At 45.3% G+C, this 20633-nt stretch overlaps 1 protein-coding gene and 1 long non-coding RNA gene across 2 annotated transcripts in view; one reads left to right on the top strand and one right to left on the bottom strand.

Annotated features, from left to right (window-relative positions):
• LOC149461415 (meprin A subunit beta-like) overlaps positions 1–20633 on the top strand; it is a 73372-nt gene that overhangs the window by 45747 nt on the left and 6992 nt on the right. The window contains exons 9-12 of the mRNA XM_089678366.1: positions 1676–1822; positions 2056–2271; positions 2594–3043; positions 6478–6657. Coding sequence (XP_089534492.1) covers positions 1676–1822; positions 2056–2271; positions 2594–3043; positions 6478–6657 — 993 coding nt within the window. The remainder of the gene's footprint in view (positions 1–1675; positions 1823–2055; positions 2272–2593; positions 3044–6477; positions 6658–20633) is intronic.
• LOC149461416 (uncharacterized) overlaps positions 1–20633 on the bottom strand; it is an 83445-nt gene that overhangs the window by 59380 nt on the left and 3432 nt on the right. The window contains exon 2 of the long non-coding RNA XR_016312870.1: positions 1689–1837. This is a non-coding gene — a long non-coding RNA (uncharacterized LOC149461416). The remainder of the gene's footprint in view (positions 1–1688; positions 1838–20633) is intronic.

The raw sequence follows: 20633 nt of genomic DNA, 5'->3' as shown, positions 1-20633 counted from the left end.
ACACCAGTATGAGGGCTCATTCACACTAGGAGATGCTTTGGAGCGCACATGTTCTTAGCGCTTTCCACATCATGTTTTTTATTAGGCTGCTCTATGCATGTGAAACACACAAAAAAGGTGCTGACATGTTTTTCAAATCACGCTGCACCAAAATGCATGATACTGCGGTACCAGGGGTGGACTGACAACTCATACGGCCCCCGGGAAATAGGGGATCATGAGGCCCCTGTGTCCTTGCCCACACTCAAAAAAGCCTATAAAAAAGGTACCAGGGGCATTTCATGGGGCCCCCTACTGACCCTGGGCCCTCGGGCAGTGCCCGAGTGCTCCAATGGTCAGTCCACCCCTGTGCGGTACCATGTGGATTAGGGGGCACAAATACACATGCAGATGCTAGATGCGTAGGGTGTCAATAAGAATGTGTGCCTCTGCAAAAGGCAGAGCATATTTGTGCAGTAGAACAAATCCCCCCCAACTCCCCCTGCTAGCACAAATTCCTTCCCCAAATCTCCTTTCCTAGCACAAATCCCCTCCCTTCCAAAATCCCCTCCCCCTAACACATGCTACACTTGTGTGAACAAGGGCTAAGGGGAGAAACACTGTAACTTCAGTACCTTTCTGAACTTTGAAGATGAACCTCTCCATAATGCCTAAGCTACAAAAATGTATGAGGACTTGTTTAAAGTAATTTTACAGTTTATTCAGGCATGCTTCAATGTGTATAAGGGCTCATACAGATTGTATTTTATATGGATCTGAACATAGCAGTATTGTAAGCAATGGGCACACTGCTCACTTTTTATCCATAGCATTTAGCTATGTAAAACAAAACATGAAAAACTATGTGGACACTCCTGCATATAGATCATATTTTACACTGTATGCATATAAACATTTGTGCTTAATGTTTACAGGCATACATCATACAATGTACATGGACCCAATTGGCTGTTTCTACTGCTCAGGGCCAACATACAGTATAAATAATAACAATTTGTACGCAGCATCACTGCTGCCACTGATTACCTCATGTGAGCAAGATCCTACGTTATAATAATACACCCGTTTGTATGAGACCTGAAAGGCAAGGTTCACTTTTAAGTAATTCAACCACAATGGCCCCCTATTCCATGCAACTCTAAATTCAGTGAGTACATTGTGAAAAGATCAAAGGGTTGGCTATGGAGATTTCTCAGCTAGAAGACCTTTTCACACCCAACCAAGCTTCTTGTAGGTTGTTCTAGTACATGGCCTGATTGCCACCATTGTTAAAAGCAATGTCGTGTGCATGTATGTTGGAGTTACATTGTCCCAGCACCCTGATCCATTGTCAGTGTTTTCCAGATTTTGGGAATGGCCTGGAAGTGCACACTGCACTACCTCTGTTCATCAGGCAGTGTACACTAGAAAATAAATGCTAGGAGAAAGGGGAAAGAGTCTTTTTTTTAACAGAAGATGCAAAGTCTCTCCAGCCAAAAAACTCTACCTCCTAGCATTTGTTTTCAGATTTTCAGAGTTTAATTTCATTTTAAGCATTTTATTTAAAAACACTATCAGTGTCTATATAGGCACATACTGTACTGTATGTCTGTTTTTCCTCTTGCTTTTTACAAATAATTAATATCTAATGTTGGTCGACCCTGCTAACTTATGACTAACGTTCTCTATTGCACAGCATCCTCTCTTACCTTTCTGGATTCATGCAGCTTTGAACATGATGAGATATGTGGCATGTTACAGGATGACAGTGATACTTCCGATTGGCAGCGTGTTTCTAATGCTCCAAATGGGCCAAGTTCTGATCATACTTTTCTAGGAAAAGGTAACATCTTGTGGCCTGGACAATGTAAAAAAAAATGCTAGCTAATTTAAATACAGTATATTCTAGGTAATAATGTATATAATGATCACATTTCCTTTTACTGAAATCAGATGAATGAAAGTGAATATAGATTGGTTGCCATAGGTTGCCACAATTTTCTTTACTGAATATGTCATTGTTTTATTTAAACAACATCTCATATTTGTCTTGTTGATTCTCAAATAACGTTTCAGACACAGGCTACTTCATGTACTTCAGCACCAGCACTGGCAACACTGGGAGTAAAGCTATACTTGAAAGCCGATTATTCTACCCAAAGAGGGCATATCAGTGTCTGGAATTCTTCTACTATCACAGTGGTAGTGAAAATGACCAACTCCAAATCTGGATTAAAGAATACACAACTAGTTACCCCAATGGCATTCTGAAATTAGTGGACTCTGTATATGGTGAGAGGAACAAATGGTTATTGTAATGTCCACATAGTTTGTTACAGTATTAATCAGCCCTCATAGGCTCTTAGCTTTCCTTAATGCATTCTACAGACAGAATTTTCCAACATTTATATCATTATGCTAGCCCCAGGGCCTGGGAATAATTTGTCATTCTTTTCCTTGTGGTCAGAGATATTATGCATGATTTTTATTGAACTTCCAGAAGGTGCGTAGACAAGTCACTAATATCAACAAATGATAAATACTGATTTGCATAATGTTTTATATAGACCAGTAATATGTATTATTCTAGTGAAAGTTGTTTGGTGTTTTGCAGGAAAACCTGCTGATTATTGGCAGCTTCATTTTTCTTCAATAAATACAAAAAACAAGTTCAGATTTGTGTTCCAAGGAGTAAAAGGAAGTGGAAATCTTGCTGGTGGCATCTCTATCGATGACATCAACTTGTCTGAAACTAAGTGTCCTCAGAATGTTTGGCACATCAGAAACTTTGGTTCTGATTTCACTAAAAATGTGGTATTTAGTCCTCCATACTATTCCAATGATGGTTATGCTTACCAGATTGCGCTTTGGTCATATGCTACATTATATTCCCCATATAACCTTGCAGCATATCTTTATCTGATAACTGGAGAGAATGATCGGACCCTTCAATGGCCCTGTCCTTGGAGGCAAGCTACAGTGGAGTTCATGGACCAAAATCCTAGCATTCTGCAGAGAACATCTATCAGGAACAGTATTACAACAGACCCAACTCAATTATCAGGTCAGAATTCTATACAGACTAATAGAATATCCTTTCTAGTGACAGCTGTCAAAGTAATACCACTGTGGTCTTGGTAACACCAGTGCACTGCAACACAATAAATTGAGGTGAATACCACCTTTTCTCTTGTCCATATATTTTACTATGTTAATAATATACTGTAGTAAAATGCATGGCCAAAAAGTTGTTGTTTTTTTTTAATTAGGACCATTTCACACCAATGTGTTGCAGTGTTTCATGTAAGCTGTATTTTGATTCAGCCAGTAATGAAATAAATGGCCAATTTAATAGATATGCCCACAGTACTAGATGCTGTATTATACTCTGTGATATGCATTCAAGTTTGACAAACAGATGGCATGGAACAGTTCATGTATCAATTACTTCAATAAAACCTACATATGAGGCTTTCAAAATAGAGAGAGACTTCTTTCATCTTCTCATTTAATGTGGAATCTGAAACCATAGGCTCCCTATCCTACTAAAACTCAAATTATAAGAATTGTGTTGTTATATTGGCCCTTTAAATGTGTGATCTTTGGTCTGCACTATAAGCATAATTTCTGAATTTTACTTTCCGGGTTCATCAGAAAGGAAAGATTAGCAAACTTAATTCTGTCCTCTTGCGGAAAATCTTTACTAGAAATAGTACAATCCCAAAATCTGACCTTCTGACACCTGTGTAGGAATGGAGATAGGATTTTCTGGAACTCCAGAAAATTCTATCTCCATTCCTACACAGGTGTCAGAAGATAAAATGATGTCTGTTAATCTTTCCTTTTTGATGAATCCGGAGAGTTGTTTTTTTAGGGAGGCGCAGCAATGCAACTATTGGAGCACTTATCTTTTTAGTGGGAAAATTTTTTTGCTAGCAGCCACCCTCCCCCTTCCTAAAAGGAAATAGCACAGGATTGGAATATAGGTTTGGCACATTCTTTTGTTTTTGGCACAAAGTTTGAATTATTTATTTCAGGTACTTATATAGCACTGTCAATTTATGCAGTAATTTACATATACTGTATATATATATATATTGTACATTCAAGGGGTGTATAATCTAAGGTCCTTAACTTACATTTATACATCCACATACTAGGGCCAATTTAGACAGGAGCCAATTAATGTACCAGCATGTCTTTGGAGTGTGGGAGAGAACATATAAACTCCAGGCAGGTGGTGCCATGGCTGGGATTCAAACCAATGACCTTAGTACTGCCAGGTGGAAGTACTACCCATTTAGCCACAGTTTGTTGCCTTAGTTTGCTTCTGTTGGTGAAAGAGAAACCAAAACAACGCTATAGAAACTCAATAAAATCAATATAGGATTAAGTAAGATCTTTCCTAAAGGGTCAGTGGAATGTAAGCTCCTGAACCTTAAAACTAAACTGATTTTTCACTGTTGTAAAGGGAAAGTAGAGTGTAATTTCACCGCCCATATACTACTACAGTATTTTTTAAATTGTACCCAAAGGCAATTCCTGTTAGAGAGATTTGTCAAGTTTATAGTTATCACCAAAAGTGAAAGAAAATCCCAAATATTGGATTGTCCTCAGAACAGTAATAAATCTCACAATGTTGACACTGGTTCAGGTGACCTTGGTGACAACCACGTAGTCACTCATTTTTGAAGCATTTCCCCTCATCTCCTGTTTTGGCTATGGGACACAAAGGGAAATCTCCCAAAGAGGACATAGATCGCAAAAAAACTGACAGGGATTATAGCCATCCCTTAAACGATCAAAATTTTTTTAAAAAAAAGCTCTGCTTATAGTTCTACTTTAAAGATTTTATTTTTATTTTCTTGCTATTCCATACTTTTGTTATGGTATTAAATGTAGACATTAATAGATTAACCACTAGATGCTGGGTATATTATACTATAGACCAGGGTATAGTCAATAGAACAGATGTCAAACTGGCGGCCCTCCAGCTGTTGCAAAACTACAAGTCCCATCATGCCTCTGCCTATGGGAGTCATGCTTTTAACTGTCAGTTTTGTAATGCCTCATGGGACTTGTAGTTTGGCAACAGCTGGAGGGCCACCAGTTTGACACAATTCGACACCTGTGCTATAGACTATACCAGCTTGACTGCTTTACAGCTGTTAAGGTAAGATACCAGTCACAGAGAGAGGGCCTTGTTTTCAGTAAGTCAGCCAATTCCTAGGATTCTACTATATAAAGGAGCAGTAAAGCACAACCATAAAGGCATCATGCACACAGGACGTTTTTTCAGCTGCTTCTAGGGGCATCTGGTGTTTTTTTTTAGTTTTTTCCTGCCTCTATACTTCCCTGCATGTTATCCTGTGTGTCCATGCACACATAGGCTATTAGCAGCATTTAGTGGTAGGAGTAGTGGTAGTGGCAGGAAAAAAAAAGCACTGCCAGTGCGTCCATGAGCAGCAGAGTTTGGGCAGAAAAAATGCTTGATGCTTGTAAATCTGTGTACACACACCTAAATGCACGGCGCATTTAGTGCTTGATCATTTATTTCATTCAATGGCCAGAATAAATGATTTATTCTGGCCATTAAAATTAATTAACGCCCAAACATTTGACGCCTGTAAATGAGCCTAAACATTTGTAAAAATGTTAGACACCTGTACAAGAGTCAGGCATTTTTTCCTGGAAAAACGCTGCTACCAGGAGGGAAGGCTTCTAGTAGAGCTTTCAAAATGTCCTGTGTGCATGAGGCCTAAAGCTGAATTCAGGTATGGATAATTTTCCATCATTACACTGGTCCAGCTTGGACCAATGTAGCTATGCATATACCATACCTGGCTAATCCCCCTAGAAGCTGGAAATAAGTGGCTGTCCTGCTGCTTACTGAACAAAGATCACAGATATTGCTTTTCATTTTCTCAATGAATGCAAAATGTTCTCTGATTGGATGAAGCAGAGGTCATGACATCACTGCCCCACCTCATCGAATCAGAAAATGTTTTGCATTCATTGAGAAAATGCAAAGCAATCTCTGAATGGTGCCTGTGCTGAGCAGGCGACCTCCCGTCTTCACAATGCAGAAGGGCAGCTACTTGTCACAGGATCTGGAAGCTAGTAGAGATCATTGGAGTACCAATGCCTACCACAGTGATTTCCATCTTCCAGAGGGATCACATTGGCATGGCATATGCTTAGTTATATTGGTCCAAGCTAGTCCAATATAACTATGTAAAAATTTCTATACCTGGAATTATTTCTTAAGTAGCACTTGAAAGCAGAACTGGCACAGATAATATGTAAATAAGGTCACCCCTGTGTAATGATATAATTATTAAGTATTCAAGAAACAATGTTCTCAAATCATCAATACCCACTGACAAAGACTATTTACCATACATCAAAAATTTAAAAAAGTCCACAAATTCCCTTTAATAAAAAAGGATAAAGAGTTGGAAGATTACAGATGTTGACAAACAACGTATCTGCTTTCAGATGTAGAGTCATTGCAATGGGATAATCCTGCAGTGGTAGGAAGTCTTGCAACATTCCCTAATGGAACCAGATACAGAAGGTCTGGTGGGCGTGGAAAATTCCTAATTACCACTGAAGAATTGCTTTACAGAAGGGAATTCGTAAAAGGTGGAGGTGCCTTTATTCTCTTATCTATGGAAGGTATGCCACATATGATCATTTTGTAACAAATGCAACTTTTTTCTAATGGTAAATGACCATAAAATTCATGATTTTGTTTAGACCCAGGTTAAATCCACAAAGCCATGAGCTGCTGTTGATCTTTCAATGATTTCCGGCGACTAGGATTAACATAACTATTAGGAAATCTTGACTTAGTAGCATAGGAAAGTACTGTATTTTGTGGTGTTGCCAAACTAAATATGAGCAACTGTGTACCAAACTAGCTACAAATAGCTTATAAATTCTTTTCCAAACAACAAGGGCAAAAGGAAGCCCAAAAGGAGGCTACAAGGCAGACCAAGCAGCTCATGAATAAAAAACGGACTTTATTATGTTCAATAAATTACAAATATTAAAATAGCACAATTACCCCCCTACCATTTAAAAAATAAAACAGACAGCATTGTCTAGTCAAAATGAAAGGCTGTACAGCCTGTACACCATACAATCATCATACTCATACACACATGGCAGATAAACATCTTGTCTGGCAGAACGGGAGTTGCGCCCATCAATATATCAGGTATAGGTATACAGGTAAATATCACTTTAAATTAGTGAAACCTATCATAGGTGCTGCTTCAGCTATCTGAGAGTGTGAGTACTATACAGTAGTTTTGGATCCATCCTTCCTTTTGAGGAATGCTACTATGCCTTGGACGGACTAATGGCTGCTGCAAGTGTACCATATGGGAACGGGTGAGCCTATTGTATGACCTGTTCAAATCCATCATTGGATGCACAAGCCTCCGGTACAATTTTCTATGGTCAGTCTAACAACACAAGATAGAGCAGCTGGACCTTAGTGACGGCTTTATTGTTAACATCCATTAGATTGAACTTTGATGGATGCAAGTCTTGTTCTGCCAATTTGTTTATCTGCCATGTGTGTATGAGTATGATGATTGTATGGTGTGCAGGCTGTACAGCCCTTCATTTTGATTAGACAATGTTGTCTTTTTTTATTTTTCACATTGCGTGGGGGTAATTGTGCTCTTTTAATATTTGTAATTTCTTGAACATAATAAAACCTGTTTTGTATTTATAAGCTGCTTGGTCCGCCTTGTAACCTCCTTTTGGGTTTCCTTTTGCCCTTGTTGTTTGGGCCATAGCTGTGAGTTACACGAATCAAACCATTTATTTGTATAATTTTGGGTGAGTCGGCTTCAGTCCACATGGATGGCTATGTTGTCACCACCTGACATGGTATGGTTGGTTCCTTGGTGTCATTTTTATCTTTTTTGATTTATAACTTCTTTTCACCTAATTCACTATACATAATAAGACTAACTGAACAGGACTGTTTTGCACTAATGTAACAAAATTACTGAAATTACACATTAAACTTGAATTTTGCGTAAAAAGCTGTATGTGAAGCCAAAATATAAAAAAATAAGGTTCAGGTTTGCCTCTACCGTGAGTTTGTAACAAATTCTGTTAGTCTGTGGTTCGGCAAATTAATGTGGGAATTAGCCATGGGAACCAGGCTACATTGCCTGGCCTTTGAACGTACGTTAGCTGGAAGGGCCATTTTGAGGGCTTTTGGATAAACCAGTCTCTTCGATATAAAAGGGAGATTTACCAGCAGCCATATTGACAATGTACTTTGGCTGTGATAGAGAATGCATAGGGAGTGCTGCTGATAAAGTGTATAGGCAAAAATTAACATAGAATATGTAGACACTGGAAGGTCTGTTAAAGTAAATTTAAATTTAAACATTTACTGAATGTTATATAGGTAGCAAAATGTGTATCTTAGAGATTATGGGTGTGGGGACAGGAAATCCTGTAGCCTCTTTACAGCTTGTCCCTGTCCACCTGCACTACCATGATAACAGGCTGTATTCGTTTTTACACAGGGCTAGCATTGTTGCTAGCTGCAGCTGTTTTTTTTACAGGCCTTTTTCTAAAGTGGCACTTTCATAACAATAAAAGGTGCCCTCTTTTGAAATCCCCTGATTCCCCCCCCCTCATTCTTTGGGAGATTACGTTTTTGTAATACATGTTTTTTTGCACTGGCACAAAAAGGCCTGTAGAGCCCCTATGCATCTTCTGAACATCAGAATATTTTAACAGAAGAGGGAGTGTTTGAAAAGGATAGAGCAATCTTGCAAAAGAAACCATTTTGTAAAGATGACATTTCCCAAAGGGTGAAAGGGGAAGAGTCGTTCAAACTTCCAGTTCCTGTACAATCTTGTTGATTAAAGGAGGGTAATTTAGGTAATAAAGAGACAATAGTTCTCTGCCTATGCGGATGCCCAAATACGTAATGGATTGAGTAGCTATACCAAAGGGAGAGGAAGGAATCCAAAGCGTTGATGCAGTAGCATTCAAAGGGAGTACTTTACTCTTATCAAAATTGATTCTTAGACCAGAGCAATTACGGAAGTTCGCAAAAAGGTCCTGAAGTAGTAGGGAATCTTTGGGTGCATCTGAACAGAACAGTAATATATCACTCGCAAAGAGCTGAGCCGAGAGTAAGGTTGCCAATCGTGACACCACTAACCCCCGACGTCGAATTGAGCAGTCTGGACAAAGGCTCAAGGGAGATGTTAAAGAGGAGGGGGGAGAGTGAGCAGCCCTGGCTGGTGCCTTTGGTCAAAGGAATGCTTGGGGAAATAAAGTCAGCCTCCTCATAACCTTGAAGAGCCAGGCAAAGCTTATGTTGTCGAAGGCTTTTTCAGCGTCTATAGATATAAGTGGTAGATCCATCTGTGGGTTTGTATTAGCACGTTCCAGAGCTAATAGTACTTTGTGAATGTTGGCGAGCAAAATGGGACAAACCCAGATTGGGCCTTATGTAGTATTTCGGGAAGCAGAAGGGCCAACCTGGATGCCATGATTTTGGAAAGTATTTTGGTGTCTACATTGATTAAAGAGATAGATTGGTATGATCCTGGGAGCAGTGGGTCTTTCCCCTTCTTAGCTATGAGCTTAACCTCCTTAGTGGTATTCCCGAGTGTAGCTCGGGGTAAAATGTCAGTACCAAAAGCGGTAACCCCGCGCTACACTCGGGCTTACCATGCGGCGTTGCTCAGGGAGTCCCTGCAGCACTTACCTTGTCCTTCGCTCCCACGTGTGTCCCCTGCAGCATCCCCGGCCATCTCCTCTGGCCGATGCCGGCATCCGGCTTCCGTGTTCCGGTCCCTGTGACGTCGGGACGTACAGGCGCCGGAACCGGCAGCAAATTTGAATTTTTTTAAAAATGTCATTTTTTTAAAAATGATTATTACATAGTAAAACATTGCTGTTTCAATGCATTTCACATACATTTTGTCCCTACTGCTTTGTCCTGTGCCCTGCCTGCATTTTGACTGTTCTTTCTGCCTGGAAACTTAGAAAAGTCCATGGCGTCCAAAAAGCGTCCCTTTACGTCAAAAGCGGTTTTAGACCAGCTAGAGAACAGCGATAGTAAATCAGAACCACTTGCAGAATTGAATGATAATGATTCGTGGGGAAATTCGTCATCAGACACTGCAAAACGATTTTGCGACTTTGCTCAGCGATATGCGAATTTGCCTCTGTATTTCAAATTTCAGTGTTTTTGGTTTGATTATATTAATGAATTAAATTTATTATTATTATATTATTATTTTTTATGATTATTTATTAAATTATAATTTATGATTTTGTGTTTCAAATTTTATCCTACCCGGGATGTTTACTAGACTCTTGTTCGGACAGATTTCATTGAGTTATTCCTAAAAATTACAGCCTACAATAAAAAACTACATATTTCCATGCAAAAAAATGGTACCGCTTTCAGCACAAAAATGAGAAAGAATCATACCGCCGAGGAGGTTAATATGCGCCTGGGAGCCTGTTGGGAGATATGGGCCATCCTCCCACATTGCCTTATAGACGTGATACAGTGTCTGGGATGAATTCCGAAGTCAATTTATAGAATTCCACACTAAGACTATCAGGTCCAGGAGCTTTAGCCGAGGGTAGGTGTTTGATAGTGGCACAAATGTCTTCTCGTGTAATGGGAGCATTTAAAGCACTTAGCTGCGATCCAGAAAGCTTGGGGAGATTTATAGAGGCTAAAAAGTCCTCAGCTCTAGAGTCAATCGGATCTTCTGAACACAAGGAAGTGTAATAGGATGTGGGAAGGTCAATAATATCAGATGACAGCATTAAGAAATTGCCTGTGGGAAACCAGAGCGCAGAGATATGAGTGGGAGTATGAGAGCCCGCACTAAGCCATGCCAACAGCTTTCCTGCCTTATTGCCGTATCTATAAAATTTTAGGGTGGAAAAGGCTGATTTGGCTGCTTCCTGGTGTTCAGCCCAATAATGAAAGGCTCGTTTGGCAGGTTGCCAATTCAGCCTATTCTCATGTTCATGTCTGCAAATTCCTGTCACACCGCAAATAGATGAGACTTGAAGTTTTCGTTATTGGCTAAATAAGTGGGGAAGCACCAAGGGTTAGGGGATTTTGGAGTTTTCAACCCAGACAGCTGTAATAGGTTGGGACAATGGTCGGAAATGGCCATATCGGAAATGGTCATTCTACGTACCAGAGACAAGAGAGGCTCTGAGCAAAAAGGATAGTCAATGTGAGAAAAGAAGCCATGAGGGGATGAATAGAGCGTGTATTCCCAATCTGTCGGGTGTTGGAGATGCCATACGTCATGCAGATTAAACATATTGATAGATTGTGCTAAAGCGGTAGAGGGGGGACACTGAGGCAGTTGTCCAGGACCTCGTGTGGGATTATCTCTGTTTCGGTCAATATCATTGTGCATAATTGCGTTGAAGGATATGACAGGATTCCGGAATTGGCAAGGCCCATGAAATCAAGCCATGGTAAAAGTTTTGTCCTGGAGAATTGAAAGTGTATAGAGTGGAGATAGCAATGTCACGAGAGGCAATAGTAATATGGACAGTAAGTCTGCAACCCTCAGAAACAGAATTAACAGAGCAAACAGTGTAACGCAAATTTAAAATCTAACCTTACGGCTAGAAAACCATACACCTGACCCACCCAAAGTCTCGAAAGATGGGAAAGATCACTGGTGGAGAGATGTGCTCCTGCAAAAGAGCCACATCTGCCCCCAAACATTTCAAATTGCGTAGTACTTGCATACGCTTGTTCGGTGAGCGTAGTCCCTTAACATTCCATGAGATTACCTTCACGTGATCCCTGACATCAGGTGGAGCCATGTCTGTCGTAGTACGAAAATTGGATAAGGCCTACAGTAAGGCAGAACCATGCCGGGCATCACCACAACGAGTCCAGGTTGATGAGAAAAATATTCAGTACTTATGGAAATGCAACAGTGAAAGACAACAATGCAAAACAATAAAAGCAGAACTTTTCTAACAAATGGGCAGAAGCTCCCCAGGTAAATCGGGAACTTCACTTTTTTTCCCCATAGAGCAATCTAGTGAAGCTCCCGTACTCGACACTCCACTGCTGTCTTTGACAACAACATATATGGGGCAGAGAGGGAGGGTAGGGAGAATGAAGGGGGAAGGGAATAGGGGTAGAGGAAAGGGGGACAAAAAACCTGAGGACCCTCTTTGCCCATCCATGGGGATAGGTGTGCAGGGCGTATCGCCACAGGGGAGGCATGAAACAAGACAGACAAGAACCAAACATTAGCCATTATAGGACAAATTACAACAGTCCCTGAGAAGGCACATAAAAACAAGGAAAACCATTATATATCCAATGAAACAGGTCAGCTGGTAACGTAGTGGTCTTCGACCCAAGCAAAGCACACTGTGGTGGCTTTTGGGGACTCAATTGATTCTGGAAGGGTGTGGAATTTCCACTTGGGGGGGGGGGAGGAGGAAGAGGGTGCAGTAGAAGGACTTTGATCCGTTGCTGCTTCACGGATATTGTTGAGATATTGCTCCGCTTCCAATGGCGAGATGAAGGATATCTTTCTCCATCCGGCAGCTGGATATGAAGAACAGCAGTATAAGTCAGGATGAATTTATCCTGCCTGTGATAGAGAGTGGAGCAGATCGCAGAGAAGGCCTTACGTTGTTGCATATGCTCCATCGAGTAGGCCACGAACAAGAGCATTTGGTTCCTGTCGACAGATAAAGCATGCGTGCGCCGGAATTTCTGAAGGATGGCCTGTTTGTCAGCATAGTTCAGATAGCGTACAACTACTAGCCTAGGTTTAGTGCGAGAATCAGACGGCAGGCCAATATGGTGGGCTCTTTCAACCGCACAGTGTTATCGCAGGCCTAGGTGCTCCAGAATGGACGTAGCACATATGTTGATCAGCATGGAGGGAGAATACATCTCAGGCAGGCCTATAATGCGCAAATTGTTCCGCCGTGAGTGGTTTTCTAGATCGTCTACCTTATCTTGAAGATCTCTGTGCACTGTGGTGACGTGGTGAGTCGGGCTACTGCAGCAGAAACAGCCAATGAGACGTCTTCAACAAAGGAGATCCTATCTTCAATGTATCTTCTGTGTAATGCACTGAGCCTGTGCGTGGAGATCTTTATGTAGCTGTTCTAGCCCTTTAAGAACAGCACTGTCGGCCTCTGCCATGAGAGTAGGCATTACGAATGCCATGACTGTGTGGGCAATGCCCGCTGGTGAGGCAGGGTCCGGAGGCTGAGGACTAGGAGGCTGTGGACTCTGCTGATCCCTGTGTCAGTGTGAATGATTGCAGTGGTGGCCATCTTGGCTGCAGCAGCCGCTGTGTCTCCCTGTGACAGGCGGGGGACAGAAGAGGAGCGGACGTGGGACCGCTCCACAAAGCGGTCCATATGTACCCCCAAAGTCGTGGGCAGAAAGAGGAGGTGACCTCCGAATTGTAGCAGGTGTGGGACCACAGTGGTGGAGCAGGGCAGCGAGAGCAGGGACAGCTCACCTCCGCTCCATACAGCGTTGGAACCAGAAACATGCACAGCTTTAGGGCATCCTTCAAACCTGTTATTTAAAAAATGTGTTCCCTATGCCCTTTTTGACAATAGCTTGCCATTTTTCCATGAAAATGGACAGAATTTAGTATCAAGATTTGCCCCCATTTGTTTCTGTGGATTCACAGGATTCAAAGTTCTGATGTCACAGATATTAAGCAGGATTTAATTAACCCACTATGAATCAAACTCTGGAAGATTTCCTCATCTCTAGTAATATACTGTATACTTGTGAACGTTCTCATTTATTCATTTATCTCTATATTTTGTATGTCTGTGAAGGTTTGTGGTATAGCAAGTAATGGTTAGTCACAGTCAACAGAACTTGTTCTGAATTAAGATGATTTGCAGCTTATCCAAGCTGTTTCTTCAATTTAGTTCTGTAATGCATAAACTGCACATATACTGTATGTGAATTGCTTTACTTGGCAAAGGATTTTTAATTCTATTCAGCCCATCTTGTGAATCACACATTTCTACCTGTGTAGTCAGGACAAGAATCATCTAGTACTTGGTTTTATGTTATAACTTCCTGTGTTATGTGACCTAGAGCTAAGTCAATAGTTAAGGTGGCCTTCACACTTTGGTGTGCTTATTGTTGCTTGCATTATCACAGTGTATTGTGTATGCCTGTTATGGTGCATTGCCATTCAGTTTCAATGGCACCCTAATGGACATACATGGTCAACAATCGACAAAACATATGTTGCCTTGCAATGAACTGAAAAAAAAAGAAGTACTTTGGTTGGGCACACCTTGAGAGACAATATAAAAAGAAAGGCAGGGCCGTCTTTAACGTGGGGCAAAAGGGGCAGCTGCCCTAGGCCTAGTCATTATTGTGGGGCCCAAAGCAGCTGCTCCTTGAGCCCCTTGTCATGGAGAATCCGGTAGTGATGGGAAGCAGGGCAGCTTAATCTGGTGCCGACAGCGGTATCCTCAGGGTGCAGGCAGGACAATAACGCCTTGCTCCACAAGGCGATGTCAGGGCAGGAACGCTGGAACGGGCAGGCAGGCCTATGGTACGGTCACGCTGCGACTGACGATAGCCACTACCCACAGACCGGAGTCCCTCAGGGCGCGGAGTCTAAGCCCCAGGCTACCCTTCACCAGGGCCCCTGATGGTGGGGATGGACTTGACGCAGCCTGAGACCAGGTCGCGGCCCCCGAGTGATCCCAGCTGCGATAACGACTGCCGCCAATGGTGTACAGCTGGTGGGAGCTAGATGGGAACACGAGTAGAGTAGTCAGACAAGCCAGGTCAATAACAACGGAGCAGACAGTACTAGACGGTAGGCAAAGAATACTCAGGTCACGGGCCGGGTTCAGCAACGGGAGGTCAGGTAAAGGGTTAACACAGAGAATAGTCTTGTCAAAGCCGAGTCGGTTACCAGGAGAGCAATGGGAACAACACAAGAGCTTGCAACAGGGCAACATACAGGACACAAGTGCAGAGCACACTTGCAGACAGCAGGTTTAAATGTGCTCAACCACACCCTTCTGAGGAGGAGCCGCAGAAGCCTGAAGGCATAAAGGTTCCCACCATGCTTTGCAGAAAACCAAGATGGATGCCAGCTCATGGAGATGCACAAGCTCTGAAGAAAGGTAGGACCTTGACAGTACCTCCACCTCAAGGGCCCCTCCCCCTCCGCGGCTCAACAAAAGGTTTCTGAGGAAATCGGGCGTGAAAAGCGCAGAGGAGGGCAGGAGCATGAACATCCGCGGAAGGAACCCAGGAACGTTCCTCGGGACCATAACCACGCCAATGGACCAGAAATTGTACCCGACCGCGGACCAACCGAGAATCCAAGATGCGGCTCACCTCATACTCCTCATGGCCGTCGACCCTGATAGGACGAGGCCGAGGCGGAGAGGCAGTAAAGCGATTACAAATCAGAGGTTTCAACAGGGATACGTAGAAGACATTGGAGATGTGCATCCCAGGAGGAAGAGCAAGGGCATAGGCAACCGGGTTCACCCTGCGAAGAATGCGGAAAGGACCAACAAAACGGGGGGCCAGCTTTGGTGCGGGCACCCGAAGCTTGAGGTTGCGAGTGGACAACCACACCTGATCCCCGACCTGGTATGAGGGAGCGGGCAACCGTCTACGATCAGCCTGGAGCTTCTGGCGCTGTTCAGAGTCCTTCAAGGACCTCTGAATCTGCCCCCATGAGGAGCGCAGAGCAGCCAGGTGGTTATCCACAGCCGGAATGTCCTGTGGAGAGAACAACTCAGGCAATACAGCGGGTTGGAACCCATAGTTGGCCATGAAGGGGGACATCCCAGAGGAGGAGTTGACAGCCGAGTTCCTCGCAAACTCTGCCCATGGCAGGAGATCGACCCAGTTGTCCTGATGATCCGATATATAGCAACGAAGGAATTGTTCCAGGGCCTGGTTGGAACGCTCCGCAGCCCCATTGGACTGAGGGTGGTAGGCCGAAGAGAAGGAAAGCTCGATACCCAACTGGGAGCAGAAGGCGCGCCAGAACCTGGATACAAACTGGCTCCCACGGTCCGAGACAATCACCTTGGGCAACCCGTGCAAGCGAAAGATCTCCTTTGCGAAAACCGTAGCCAGTTCTTGTGCAGTCGGCAATTTCTTGAACGGAACGCAATGGCACATCTTAGAAAAGCGATCGATCACCATAAGAATGACCGTATGACCTTGAGACACAGGAAGAGCCACAATAAAATCCATGCCCAGGTGTGACCAGGGACGCTCCCCATTGGGAATGGGTTGCAAAAGGCCCAATGGAAGGTGCCGAGGAGATTTATTCCGGGCACAGACCGAACAAGCTGCTACATATGAGGCGATGTCAGAACGGAGAGATGGCCACCAGAATAACCGAGAAACGACCCAGGACAATTGGTTCCTACCAGGATGACCGGCAGTCTTAGAATTATGGTAGGTACGTAGCAAGCGGGTACGCAATCCCTCAGGTACAAAACATCTTCCAGCCGGTCTCGCAGGGGGAGCGTTAGTTTGAGCTGCCAAAATCTGCTCCCCAAGGGGAGAAGTCAGGTTGGTACGAATGGCAGCCAGGATCTGGTTTGGAGGAATGACCGAGGTCGGCTCAGTGTCCTCCCTGGACAGCTCAGAGTATTGCCGCGACAAGGCATCAGCCCTGACATTCTTGGAACCAGGCAAGTAAGAGACCACATAGTTAAAACGTGACAAAAACAGAGCCCACCTGGCCTGACGGGGTGTCAACCTCTTAGCCTCCGAGAGATATGTGAGGTTCTTGTGGTCAGTGAGAACTAGGACCGGGACCACAGAACCCTCAAGCAGGTGCCTCCATTCCTTGAGAGCCAGAATAATGGCCAACAACTCCCTGTCTCCAATCTGGTAGTTGCACTCTGCAGAGGAAAGCTTCTTGGAGTAGAACCCACAAGGAAGTAGGGGTCCCTCGGGTGACCGACGCTGGGAGAAGAGAGCACCTACTCCTGTCTCAGATGCATCAACCTCGAGAACAAAAGGCAACCCAGGATTGGGATGAGACAGAATTGGGGCCGAAGTGAAGGCGGCTTTCAGAGCCTTGAAAGCTGAGATGGCCTCGGGTGACCACTCGTGAGGGTTACTGCCCTTCTTGGTCAGGTCTGAGAGAGGCTTGGACAGTGTTGAAAAGTTCCTGATAAACTTCCGATAATAGTTGGCAAATCCCAAAAAGCGCTGAATGGACCGAAGACCACTGGGACGAGGCCACTGCAGAACCGCTGAAACCTTCTCAGGGTCCATAGAAAAACCCACCGGGGAAATGATGTAGCCCAAAAAGGCAACCTGGGATTGGTGAAATTCACACTTCTCGAGCTTACAGAAAAGCTCGTTTTCACGCAACCGTTGCAGCACCCGCTTAACATCCTGGATATGAGTCTCCATAGACGCAGAGTAAACCAGGATGTCGTCCAAGTAAACCACCACGCACTGCTGCAACAAGTCACGTAAGACATCGTTAATAAACTCTTGAAAGACCGCGGGTGCGTTACACAACCCGAAGGGCATAACCAGGTATTCATAGTGGCCGGTTCTGGTGTTGAACGCGGTCTTCCACTCGTCGCCCTCCTTGATCCGTACGAGGTTGTAGGCAGCCCTAAGGTCGAGTTTAGTAAAGACCGTTGCTCCCTTGAGGCGGTCAAACAACTCGGTGATCAACGGAATAGGATAAGCATTTTTAATTGTGATCCGATTGAGACCCCTAAAATCAATGCAGGGTCTCAGCTCACCTCCCTTCTTTTTCACGAAAAAAAACCCAGCTCCTGCTGGAGACGTAGACTTGCGAATGTGCCCCCGGGAAAGCGCATCCGCAACGTATTCCTCCATGGCCTGATTCTCTGCCACCGAAAGAGGATACACCCTGCCACGCGGAGGAGTGGCACCAGTTTGTAAGGTTATGGCACAATCGTATGGACGATGAGGAGGCAGAGCACCGGCGCGCACCTTGTCAAACACGTCCACGTACTCCCCATATTCAGTGGGCAGCACAGAGTCCGAGGAGGTGCACAGCACCTTAACCGGACCACGGATGCAACCAGCCCCACACCGTGGTGACCATGAGAGAATCTCGGCCGATCGCCAATCAAAGGTCGGATTGTGCCTCTGAAGCCAGGGATAGCCCAAAACCACGGAGTAGTGCGGGGAAGAAATTACCTGGAAACAGGCCAATTCCCTGTGAACAGCCCCAATAGCTACCTCCACCGGCAGGGTCTCGTGGGTAACCTGCGATGGCTGCAAGGGCCTGCCATCTATCGCCTCGAGAACCAATGGAGTCTCTCGAGCCTGCAGAGGAATGGAGTACTGGGCAGCAAACGAACTGTCCATAAACAAACCACCAGCCCCAGAGTCTACCAACGCCTGGGCCGTCACCGAGCCTCCTGCCCAAGAGAGGACAACGGTGATAAGCGGTTTATCTTTACGGGAAACCGGGGACGAGGAAACTCCACCCAAGATCTGCCCCCGACAGGATCTCAGGTGCGGGCGTTTCCCGGACGGACCGGACAGGACTGCCGAAAATGCCCCCCGAGTCCACAGTACAGGCAGCGACCCTCCCGACGCCGAGAGGCCCGCTCCCCCTCGGAAAGGCGAGCAAACCCCAGCTGCATGGGCTCATTACCAGACAAACCATCCCCAGGAGGTGTGGGAGGAGAGGGAGGCACGGGTGGGACAGAAAACGTAGGCGCCAAACGGTTAGGAGGCCTCCGCAGACGCTCCTTAAATGAAGGCCTCTCTCTGAGCCTGGTGTCAATCAAGATTAGGAAGGAGATGAGTGCCTCTAACTCCATAGGCAGTTCTTTGGCTGCGATCTCGTCCTTCAACGCATCAGAGAGACCATGAGAGAAAGCAGCCACTAGAGCCTCATTGTTCCAACCCACCTCTGCCGCCAAAGTACGAAATTCGATGGCGTACTCGGCAACTGTTCGTGAACCCTGATGCATGGACATGAGCAATTTGGCAGCAGAAGCGGAGCGAGCGGGCACGTCGAACACAGTACGGAAGGAGGAAACGAAACGGGTAAACACGTGAATCACAGGGTCATTCCTCTCCCATAAGGGATTAGCCCAGGCCAAGGCCCTATCAGAGAGTAGCGAGATTAGGAAGCCCACCTTTGCCCTCTCAGTAGGGAAAGCGTGAGGTATTAATTCAAAGTAAATCCCCACTTGGTTAAGGAAACCACGACACTGACTCGGTTCCCCCCCAAAGCGCTGAGGAAGAGGGGCAGAACCAGTCATACCTCTGGGTACCGCGGGTTCCGCAACAGATGCGGAGGTAGGTGCAACAACCGGAGCAACAGTGGGAGAGTCCACCGGAGTAACAACTGACCTAATAGCCCCAGGAGTAAGGTGCGCTGTGCGTGCAAGCAGAGCCTGCAACGCCTGAGCAAACTGATCCAACAAGCGATCCTGTTGGTCAAGTCTGGCGAGTAACATAGGGATCGAAGGCGTACCTGCACCGTCAGGATTCATGGCACTTGTGTAATGTCAGGGCAGGAATGCTGGAACGGGCAGGCAGGCCTATGGTACGGTCACGCTGCGACTGACGATAGCCACTACCCACAGACCGGAGTCCCTCAGGGCGCGGAGTCTAAGCCCCAGGCTACCCTTCACCAGGGCCCCTGATGGTGGGGATGGACTTGACGCAGCCTGAGACCAGGTCGCGGCCCCCGAGTGACCCCAGCTGCGATAACGACTGCCGCCAATGGCGTACAGCTGGTGGGAGCTAGATGGGAACACGAGTAGAGTAGTCAGACAAGCCGGGTCAATAACAACGGAGCAGACAGTACTAGACGGTAGGCAAAGAATACTCAGGTCACGGGCCGGGTTCAGCAACGGGAGGTCAGGTAAAAGGTTAACACAGAGAATAGTCTTGTCAAAGCCGAGTCGGTTACCAGGAGAGCAATGGGAACAACACAAGAGCTTGCAACAGGGCAACATACAGGACACAAGTGCAGAGCACACTTGCAGACAGCAGGTTTAAATGTGCTCAACCACACCCTTCTGAGGAGGAGCCGCAGAAGCCTGAAGGCATAAAGGTTCCCACCATGCTTTGCAGAATACCAAGATGGATGCCAGCTCATGGAGATGCACAAGCTCTGAAGAAAGGTAGGACCTTGACAGGCGATCAGCGGGCCCCGGAGACAGAGGCCGCGGGGAAGTTTAGCAGCACTAGTGTGGCTAGGACCGAGAGCCCGGGAGGGAGAAGACCTTCTCCATCTCCCTGCTTGAGACGAGCAGCAGTGGGTGCAGCATTCTCTCCACTCCCAGCTCTGAAATCAACAGGAGGACAGGCTAACCAGGGGCTTTGTACAGAGGATGAAGACGGGCGGGAGGTAAGTACTAGGCATCACATTCACCTACCCACACACTGGGACAGGGGGCACAGGAATGACTACAGACAGGGGCAGGGCTAAGGGTCTCTCTCTCACCCCCCTTTCTGTCTCCCACCTCCCCTCTCTCACCCTTTCTCTCTCCAACCCCACTCCCTCTCTCTCATCCCCCCCCTCTCTCTCTCACTACTTCTCCCTTTCACCCCCACACCCCTCCCTCCTTTCTCTCTCTCACCCCTCGGTTTCTCA

Source organism: Staurois parvus, unplaced genomic scaffold (assembly GCF_062004578.1).
Source record: "Staurois parvus isolate SC_StPar_1 unplaced genomic scaffold, SC_StPar_1.0 ptg000203l, whole genome shotgun sequence".
Classification (NCBI taxonomy): domain Eukaryota; kingdom Metazoa; phylum Chordata; class Amphibia; order Anura; family Ranidae; genus Staurois; species Staurois parvus.
Note: the sequence above shows the minus strand (reverse complement) of the source record. Positions and strands in the feature narration are given on the sequence as shown.